Below are 10,593 nucleotides of genomic sequence, written 5' to 3' on the forward strand. Positions count from 1 at the left end.
TTTCAGTGTTGTCAAAAATACAACACAGCTCCCATATCCATGGGTGTGGATTCTGTTGTCATGTATATGTGTATCCATAATTGTAATTTTTTTCTTTTTAATTTTTTTCTTGTTTTGTTTTGTTGAGGTACTGGGGATGGAAGCCAAACAAGTCTGAGCTACATCCTCAGCCCTTTTTTTATTTTTATTTATTTTTTTTTTAGACAGGATCAGTCTTATTTTCCCAGACTGGCCTTGAATTTGCTATCCTCTTGCCTCAGCTTCCAGAGTAGCTGGGATTTTAGGCATGTGTGTCATCACCCTCGACTCTTCTAATTTTTATTAGTTGTGTTTTCCCACTTTTCTTTTCTACTGCTGTAACCAATAGCAGTGCAGAGAGGAAGAAGCTAGAGGACAACACTAGTTGCTCCAGAAATACTCCAATAGGGCTGGGAATATGGCTTGGTGGTAGAGTGCTTGCCTTCCATGAATGAAGCTCTGGGTTCAATCTCCAGCACCAAAATACAAACACACACACACACACACACACACACACACAGAAATATTTGTTAGGTTTTATTCAAAGTCAGCTATGAAAGAAGATAGAAGACACTTCTATCAAAAGTTTCAAAAGTTCTGTCTTTGAAACCTCTGAAGGTGAGCAGAGGTTTTTAAAGGAGAAGAGGCAGTGAAGTGAGACAAAAGGCAAGAAGCACACATAAGCAGATTTAGTTCACCCACTTTAGGCTGTTCACTCTTAGTTTCTCTGGTGCCTGTCTCAGTGGACTGTAGCCCTCTTAATTGATGGAGGCAGAAGTGGAGAAGCCAAATTCAGTCTGTTTCACTGCCATATACTTACCTACTTTTCCCCTATAAAATGAGTCTGGAATTCATGTCTATACCTACTGCTTTTCTGATCTCACTTCATTTATTTTGTCCTCACTCAGAATGATGCCTTGTCTTCTACTATATTTGTGATTAATTTAAAAAAAAAAAAAACAGGTGTGCTAAAGCATGGAGCCACATCCCCAGCCCTTTTTCATTTCTTATTTTGAAACAGAGTCTCACTAAGTTGCTTAGGGCCTCACTAAGTTCCTGAGGCTGGCTTTGAACTTGCATTTCTCCTGCCTCATCCTCCCAAGCAGCTGGGGTTATAGGTGTGCACTATCATGCCTGGCAACTTTGTTCTTCTTACTAACTGCATTGTAGCATTTTTTTCAGTATTCTTTAGTAATGAAAAGAATCTGATTTATCTTTGATTAAAACTTTACCAAAATCAGAAAATCAAAAATCAATTATTTTATCTCATGTGTGAAAGCCAGAGGGGGCGAAAGGAAATTTAAAAAGAGAGAGTGAACAATAGAGTAAAGGAAGGGGATCAAGAAGGAAGAAGGGGAGAGCATGGGGAAGAATTGGGGAACAAAATCTACCAAATTATGCTATGTCCACGTGTGAATATACCACAATGAATCCCACATATATATACAATTATAGTTCATTATTTAATAATAATAGAAGGGAGATCAGTAGTGCAAGTAGATCAGGGAAGAAAGGAGAAGAGGAAAATACTGGGGAATGAGATTGATCAAATTATGTTTTGTGCATGTATCAATATGGCATAATGAGTCCCACTACTATGTATAATTATAATGCACCAATTAAAAAAATAAAAAAAATTTAATTTAAAAAACTGCTTTGTGGGGCTGGGGATGTGGCTCAAGCAGTAGCGCGCTCACCTGGCATGCGTGGGGCGCTGGGTTCGATCCTCAGCACCACATAAAAATAAAGATGTTGTGTCCACTGAAAAATAAAAAATAAATATTAAAAAGATTCTCTCTCTCTTTAAGAAAAAAACTGCTTTGCTTTGTTTGCTTTCATACATCTTGATATGTGTGTAAAGATAAATATAAATCTAAAAAATTCTTTTAAATTTTCCCTGGTGCCAAAAGGGAATATTTTCTTTCAATATTTTCTTTCAATATTTCCTTCAGAAACTTGTGGATCCTAAATCCTTTCTGTCTCTTCCAAATGTATGTATTTTTTTTAAGTTAGGTAAGCCTCTTTCCAGTTTTACATTCCAGAAGTATCTCTTAAAGCCTCCTCTATGAAATGTGAACATAGGGGAAGATGGGATCCTGTCTCTCTACCTCTGTAGTTTAGTCCAAGCGCTTATCTCTGAGTTGTAACTTACTGGTACTCAAAAGAGAAACTTTTTTTTTCATTTGGAGAAAGGCAATTAATTTATATGTAATAGTTTATATCTACCTACCTAAAAGGATGAGATTCTTTTCTATCCTTGCAATATTCTTAGTGGCTTGCCTGTGGTATACATCACAACCTGGTTTAATATTTATTCAACAACAAAATGGTTTCAATCTTGTTAACATTTTTTGAGAGACTGTATGGGTTGGCAGGAGATTTTATTTTTAATTTCCCTAATAATGAACTTTTGTTATTTTATCATCTGTTGTAATTCGGTTATTCTAAACATTTCTGGGCAAATTAAATGTCAGTTTCAGTGGTTGTCAAGTTATATTCTTTTTTTTAAACTTTTTTACATTTATTTTTTAGTTGTAGGTGGGCACAATACCTTTTATTTTTATGGGTGCTGAGGATTGAACCCAGTGCCTCACACATGCTAGGCAAGCGCTAAAGTGGTTAAAGCTCACTGAGCCACAACCCCAGCCCTCAAGTTATATTCTTTATTCTGTTATTAGTTATGGTCCAGATTTTTTAAAATTCTTAAAGACATCTTGATGACCTTTTTTGGTTAGATTTATCTTTAAGAACATTCTAGTTGTAGCTCAGTGGTAGAGCACTCACCTAGCACGTGTGAGCACCTGGGTTTGATCCGCAGCACCACATAAAAATAAATAAATAAATAAATAAGGTATTGTGTCCAACCATAAGAAAAAAATTAAATATTTTTTAAAAAACATTCTAGTGTAATTGTGACCAGTAGGTCACTGGTATATAGGAACCACCCTTGATGTTTGTATATTGGTCTTATGATTAGCAACCTTGATGAACTCATTATTCCATTGGTTTGTCTATGATAGCTTAGATTTCCTATGTTGTCACATGATCTGTACATATTGGCAGTTGTGGTTTTTTTCTTTTCCAGTGCTTACTTACTTGATCTATTTTCTTGCAAATGTGTATTGAAAGGACCACCATTACAATGTTGAACAAAAGCAGCAATAACACCTGAGTTATTCCATGTTGTAAGGGAAGAAAAATATTTTTCCTTCTCCCCATATCTTGAATTCATTGGATGAGCCCCCTAAAGCAAAGAGAGAGAGAGAGAGAGAGAGAGAGAGAGAGAGAGAGATTAACAAAGAAAAGGAATTACAAATTTGTTTAATGTAGGTTTTATATGACACAGGGACCTTGATAAGGAAATGAAATGAAGATCCAAGAAAGTGGTTAAAGCTCAGTGTTTTTATGCTAGGTTTGATGAAGAGTAGAGCATCTATAGAAATATGATAGGACAGGGGCTGGGGTTGCGGCTCAGTGTAGCACACTTGCCTGGCACGTGTGAGGCGCTGGGTTCGATTCTCAGCACCACATATAAATAAATAAAATAAAGGTCTATCAGCAACAAAAATAAATTTTAAAAAAAAGAAATATGATAGGACAGAGGAAGTATAAGTGTAACAAACTGAAGGAAAGAACAAGGCTTATGTGTTCATATTTCTCTTGGTGGTCCTATACCTTCAGAAATAAGGGTATTCCTTTCTTCCAGATATAGAAAATATCCCTCCCATGCAGGTGTTATGACCTGCTACAGGAGAAGGTTAGAAAATCCTTCCTGCACATGCTGTTTATTAAAATTCATCTTAAAATAATTCAGTATACCAAGTTTCCATATTTGGGGGTAGCATATCCTGAAAATGTATCAAGAGCCTGTTAGAAGCAGACACCAAGACGGTTGCAAGGATTTTACTAGGGGAAATGTGGAGGAATTGGGGAAGGTGTGAAGAGTTGGCACAAATGCATTGCTGTCGGGTGAAGCAGAGCAAGAGAGGAGGCTGAGTGGAAGGAAGCACTCTGGAAGATTCAACAAAGGCTTCAGAGTCCTCAAGCCAAAAGTGATGATCATTAGAAGAGTGGAATTTTCTAGGAATTGATCTGTCACAGTTAGTCATTGGTAGGGACAGCACATGGAATGGGTGGCCTAGGCTCTAAGGACTACAATACCCAAGTTGGAGGTGCAGGGTGCATTCTCATGGTGGCCACACAATCTTTATCTTATTTCTGATTTTAAAGGCAATGTTTACAAGACGTCATTACTAAATATTTAAGAACTTCCATTCTCTTCTTTCTTTGATTTTTCTGAGTCCATTGACACAATTACATTAATAAATAATAATCCTAATGTTCACCATTCTTGAATTTCTGGTATTAGTTGTACTTGTTGTGTTTGATTGCCTTTTTATTGATATTTATAGATTTCATTTGCTAGTACTTTACTATTTTGGCTTTTTGCATCTAGCTTCAACAAGTGAGATCAGGAAATAGTTGTCCTTTCTTATATTGGCCTTGGTCAGTTGTGTTACCAAGGCTATAATAGCCCCATTGGAGTGGGATTTCATAGCTTAGGAAAATGTGAATAAGTGTTTCTTGTCTCTGACTTCCATAGATTCTAGACTTCAGCTGTCCAAAACTGAAGCATCTATCTACATGCAGCTATTCAAATTATTTGACATTTAATAAGATGTAGAAGTCAGTTCCTCAGTCATACTAGTCAAATTTCAAGTGCTCAGTAATTACATGTGGCTTGTGGCTCCCATATTGGATAGCACAAGTCTAGAACATCCTCCATCATTGTACCAAGCTCTGCTCTGTAGTCTGGGTGGCCTACAGAGGGTGATGGGATGGGGCTATGATTCCTTGTATTTCACTGGACAGGAATAAGGGGTTTGCTTTGGACCGTTGAAAGAATCCATAATTAACTGTGAACTGATGCTTTGAGATTGAAAAAGAAAATCTCTGTTCCATATCACCCTAAACTCATTCAGTGAGATGTGGTGAGTTATATTGTGTGCTTCAACTTGCTTTTAAGTGCATTTAAAATATGCCTTGGATTGTGTACTATATGTCAGGCACTATTCATAACTAGGCTACAGTAATGATAAAAGCAGACATGGCTCTTTTTTACATGGCACTTGCCATTAAGCAGAGCAGAAACAGACAATAACAAACTGTGTGTGTTCACATGCACACATGTATGTATATGAGAGAAAAGGGCAGAAATACAAGGAAATTATAGTATAAGTGCTAGAGACCAAGTTAGGATAAAAACATAATTAAGGGATGGGAGTGCTATTCTGCATGAGTGATCAGGGACAAGGTGAAATTTTTTTGAAATATTTTTTAGTGGTAGATGGACACATTATCTTTCTTTATTTTTATGTGGTGCTGAGGATCAAACCCAGTACATGCGAGGCAGGCACTCTACCACTGAGCTCCAGCCCCAGCCCCGACAAGGTAAAATTTTAACAGAGACTTGAATAAAGTGAGGAAGCCAGTTATGAATATATCTGGAAGATTTCTCTAAGAAAAAAAAAAATCAGAGAGAGGAGTAAATGCAAAGGCCCTGAGTCAGGGCGTCTTCTCCTTTGAGTTGGAGAAGAGGCATGGAAGTCAGTATTGGTTTCTGTTACAGAGTAAATACTGGAGAGGGTGACAGGAGTTGAGCCCTGGAGTGCTAAGAGGCTAGATTCTAGAAGTTCAATAACAAAAGATAAGTTTTATACAGAGTGAAAGGGAAGCCATTGGAGAGTTTTCAGCCAAAGGAAAGACATATCTAACAGACCATAGTGGGCATCAGGCTAGAAACAGGAAGACAAGTTAGAAGGCCACTATACTAGCAGAGACCAGAAATATTGGTGGCTTGGTAAAAGTGGAAGTAATGACTAGTCATACTTCATTTTGGAAAGTTGATAAGGAATTAGGCCCTATGTCCTTAGTAAATGCTCATGGTAATCTTGCTGGTGAAGGCAAAGAAGGAAATTTAGGACCAATTCAAAGCCTCTGAAGTCTATCAAAGAATTGATCTAAAACCCTGAGTTTCTGGGCTCCATGTTCCCAGAGTCTGAGGGTCTCTGGAGTCTCATATTTGCAAGGTTTGTGTCATGAATGGAAGACGGAAATGGTGTTTGAACCTGTGATGGATGTGAAAGGCTTATGTCTTTTGTGCTGATCTGGAAGAATGTTGAGCTAAAGGTCTTCTGAGGATTTCTACTTTACTCTGCATCAGGTTCACAGAGATGAGCAATCCATCCCTACCCAAGCTCTTGGAACTCGCAGCCTACAGCCTGCTAAGCAATGAGGCCTCTGCTATATCTGCCTTGGAAGAGTTCACTGTCAACCTCTTCCCACCACTGCTCACTGCTGCATTTGCCAAGGGGCATGAGAAGGCTCTAAAGGCCCTGGTGCAGGCCTGGCCCTTCCCCTTTCTCCGACTGGGCTCTCTGATAGTACAGTGGCCCAAACAAGATAGCTTGCAAGCTGTGCTGGATGGGCTGGAGGACTTCCCTGCTCATGGGGCCTATCCCAGGTAAGGGGGATGCTGGGCCCAATGCTTGGGCACAGAGTTAGAAAGGAAGTGATGTGGGACCCAGAACAGAGGAGCATTAAATATGGCTGAGGGTGCAAATGGGCCAACTCTGGGTTTCTGGATTAAGTGGTGATGATATCATTCATTGAAGGGCATTAAGAAGTGGGATTTTCAGTCTTCTCAGGATTATGGTACAGGTGGTATGAAGAATGGAGACTGAGAAGGGGATCCAAGGAAAAGCTCATATGAGAGGGGAGGATGGGTGGGCTCATGCTGGGATCTGGGAGTGGCCCAAGGTGCTGCTGCTTCTCTTACCTGGGCCCAGCTGTGTTCCCCCAGATATCAGCCTCTCATCACACCACTCTCTTCCCTACAGGAGGTCAGAACTGAGGGTGCTGGATTTGACTCTGGACTTTGATCAGGTCCAGAGTAAAAAGGTTTCTGAGGCCTTGGCCATGTTCCCATTTTGGTTACCATCAACAGTCAAGGCACCAAGGCCCCAGGCCATGGTTAAGAGCAATCCAGAAGAGGACACAAGAAGAGGACCAAAAAAGCTGTGGGAACCTGTGGAATTACACATGGATCTTTTCCTGAGAGTCCCCTTCAAGTTGGATCCATTCCTCGCAGGCCTCCTGACAAAAGTGGAACAGAGCGGTGGGTCCCTGCGCCTCTGCTGTAGGAAGCTGCACATTGAGGAAATGCCCTTTAACAGCCTGGTAGGGATCTTGAAGACACTGGAGCTGGGTTTCATGCAGGAGCTAGAGGTGTTTGACTGGTTCCGGGCACTGTCTGAGCAGAGGCTGTTTGCAACACAGCTGGGGAGGATCTGCAACCTGCGCAGCCTCAAGCTGGCCTACTACCACTGGGCCTTCTCCCCAGTGAGTGAGCAGTCCTCCAGCTACTTTCTTTCACAGCTTAGCAAGCTGGGCCACCTCCAGAAGCTCCACCTCTCCTACTCCTACCTCTCAGGCAACCTACATCAAGTGCTCAGGTGAACAGGTGGGCAGGGGCCTCCGAGTCAAGCCAGGACAGGGATCCAGTCAGAAAATAGGGCCCAATCTCATGCGCTCATGAAATACTGGGCACAACCTGGGAACCTGGGTGTTCCTATGCAGCTGATGACTGGGATCTGCTTTGGAAGACAGAAATAGTGGGGAGAGATGCATATTGCTAAAAAGAAATACAATAAATCTAGTTTAAAGACATAATTGATTATTGAATTGAATAAAATAGAATACCATAAGATAAGGTCTCCAGTGAGCTAAGCATAGGAGTTTGGTTGTATAGGCAAAAAAAAGGACTGAAGAAAACAAAGGTCTTTTCAAAGTTCCTTTCCTTATAAGGTTAAGAGGAGGATTTCCTCATCATACAGGCTCAGGTAAATTGGATCCTTTCTGATTAGTTGCTGTGAATCTCTTATCATTTATAAAGCTGACCTATTCCAAACTTCAGCTTGGATACATAGCACTAAGTGACTTTATTCTCGTTTGATCTGGTCTATTGGGGCCTACTACAGGAGCTCAGTCCAAATAATAACTACCTGTGAATTTTGTTTAACAATGTTTTTTTTTAATTTAAGGCAAGTTACTTTATTAACCTAAGTAGTTGTTACTACATTAATTATGTTATTTTGAATTTTCATTCAATATGTTTATCTACTCAACAAACTTCTCTAGGCACTACTGAGTGCTGTACTGGGCCTTGAGGAAAGGACCAGAGACAACACAGGTCAGGGCTCTCCTCTTGGAATATGTGCTACCCAGGCAGATAGATGCAGGGCCCTGCAGGACAATTGTGCAAGGAAATTGTCTTATTCTATGAAAATTTTATAAAAACTTCCCAGTGTGGCATTAAATAGGAGCCTGAGTAGCAGCTTCCCCAGACCCAAACCAGAGTACTAATGGGCCCATCCAATTAATTCTTAATCATCAAAGAAGCTCTTTCCAAACCACTCCTCTCAGCAGTCATATTGGACACATGTAACACGTAGGTCACGATTTCACCAAAAAGAAAGAGTTGGAGAGTATGTTAGCTTTCCACTGTTGTGACAAAATATCTGATAATCAACTTAAAGGAAAGATTTATTTTGGTTCACAGTTTTGGATGTTTCAGTCTACAACTTGTTGTTCCTATCACTTTGGGGCCTGTAGTGAGGCAGTACATTGTGGCAGAGAATAGGTGGGGTAGCAAACCTGCTCACCTCAGCTGTTGGAAAGCAAAGAGAGAGAGGGGAATGAGCCAGGGCCCCAATATCCCCCTTTAAGGTCATGCCCCCAATGACCTAATTTCCTTCCACTTGTTCCTCCATTCCAAAGGTTCTACCACTTCCATATAGGTCCACAGGCTGGTCCCAAGCCTTTAGCATATGGGCTTTAGAGGGGGAAGGCACTTAAGATCCAAACCATAATAAAGGGGTTGGTGGAGGGACCTCATAGTTATGTTCTGAGACACAGCCAGGCCTTAGGACATCAAAGGACATATGATTCTAAACCTCCTGGTAAATGTCTTCCCAGATGAGGAAGTAGCCTTAGGGCTAGCCTCCTCTGTGGGCAAGCAGACACCCAGGGAGGAAGCACTGGGCCCTCACCTGAGTTATTGCACCTTCTCTCCTCAGCTGTCTGCAGTCCCCACTGCATGCCCTGGAGATTTGTTCCTGCACACTTCTGAACACCGACATCATCTACTTATCCCAGAGCCTTCATGTCACCTGCCTGAAGAAGTTGGATCTGAGTGGCAACGACCTTTCCTACATGGTCCCTGGTTCCTTAGAGACCCTGCTAGAGAAGATCTCAGGGACACTCCAGCACCTGAACCTGAACCACTGCCAGCTAAAGGATGCCCACCTCAGTGCCATCCTGCCAGCCCTGTGCCACTGCTCCTGGCTCCATTACTTGGGCCTGTCTGACAATCCCATATCCCAAGCCAGCCTCCTGAGCCTGCTGGAACACACAGCAGGGCTGATGGAGTTGAAGCAGGTGCTCTACCCCATCCCAGTTGAGTGCTGCACATACCTGCATGGCCTCTCCTGGGGTCCTGTCAACAAAGACAAGATGTACCAGGTGCAGGCTAAGATACAGAATCTGTTGCAGGCTGTGCAGAGAGCCGACATGCAATGGAGGCCCCACTGCCCTAGCCCTTGCCCATGAGGCTGGTGCAGCTCAAGTGAGGGACTGGAGACTGTGATCAGAATAGGCAGCAGGAAAAACATCCAGGGCCAACGACTTCCTGACAGGCACATGTTTTTAGCTAGGAATATAAAGGAAACTTCCACAAGAACTGTCCAGTGCTGTCTTCTCTTCTACATCACTCCCTTCCTCAGTCCAAAGCCTAGACTCCTTCAAATGTTCATTCAGTCCACACATGTTATCAAGGTGGCTTTATGGTCAACTGCCAGGGATGGAAAGATATCAGAAGTTTGGCCTTCCTGAACAGGAACTCACTTAACTTGGGTCACTCTTCTGACTACTCCCTCTGTTTTTCTTGTCTTTTGCTTCTGGATAAAATGAAACAGGGCCTTAGTTGACTTCTCCATCTTCTGGTCATCATCTCTTCTGGAGATCTGAGAACCTCAAGGGGACATTGGGAGACTGGAAGGAAATTCACACAAGCACTCTTGCATTCACAGAACACACAACTAATTAGCTGGGCTTCCTGGAGCACATGTGTCACTGCTGTTCTCACTCTGGGCATTCAGAAGGCCCAGGACACAACTCACACTAAGATCAAGGCCATGACCCTTAAGGAAGTCGCTGCAACAGGGCAAAGTCAGAGAGGAGCCAGGAGTGACTATCCAAGCAGGTTACAGAAGTTACCTCTGGAAGGAGACATATGGGCCATGACCTTCATCTAATGAAGAGACATGGAGCAAGCCTCCCTGGGGAAAAAGCAGAAAAACACAATTGCTGAGCTACAGACCTGAGCTTGATCAAAAGGACTGAGGGTGAGGGTCATGAAATGAGATTGGAGATCCATAGGCCCAGGTCCCTAGCATCACATGCGTAGAATGTAGTCAAGACTGTTAAAGATAGAAAAATGAGGAGGCCAGAGAACTA

The 10,593-nt window shown here is 41.8% G+C and overlaps 1 protein-coding gene across 1 annotated transcript; it reads left to right on the forward strand.

Moving 5' to 3' along the window:
* Window positions 1-6,251: 6,251 nt before the first annotated feature.
* Window positions 6,252-9,687, forward strand: Prame (PRAME nuclear receptor transcriptional regulator). The gene is made up of 3 exons (XM_026401678.1): window positions 6,252-6,541; window positions 6,918-7,532; window positions 9,156-9,687. Exons 1-3 carry the CDS (start codon window positions 6,252-6,254, stop codon window positions 9,685-9,687), a joined length of 1,437 nt encoding a protein of 478 aa, XP_026257463.1.
* Window positions 9,688-10,593: the final 906 nt, after the last annotated feature.

This window comes from Urocitellus parryii, chromosome 3, assembly GCF_045843805.1.
Source record: "Urocitellus parryii isolate mUroPar1 chromosome 3, mUroPar1.hap1, whole genome shotgun sequence".
In the NCBI taxonomy this organism is placed as follows: domain Eukaryota; kingdom Metazoa; phylum Chordata; class Mammalia; order Rodentia; family Sciuridae; genus Urocitellus; species Urocitellus parryii.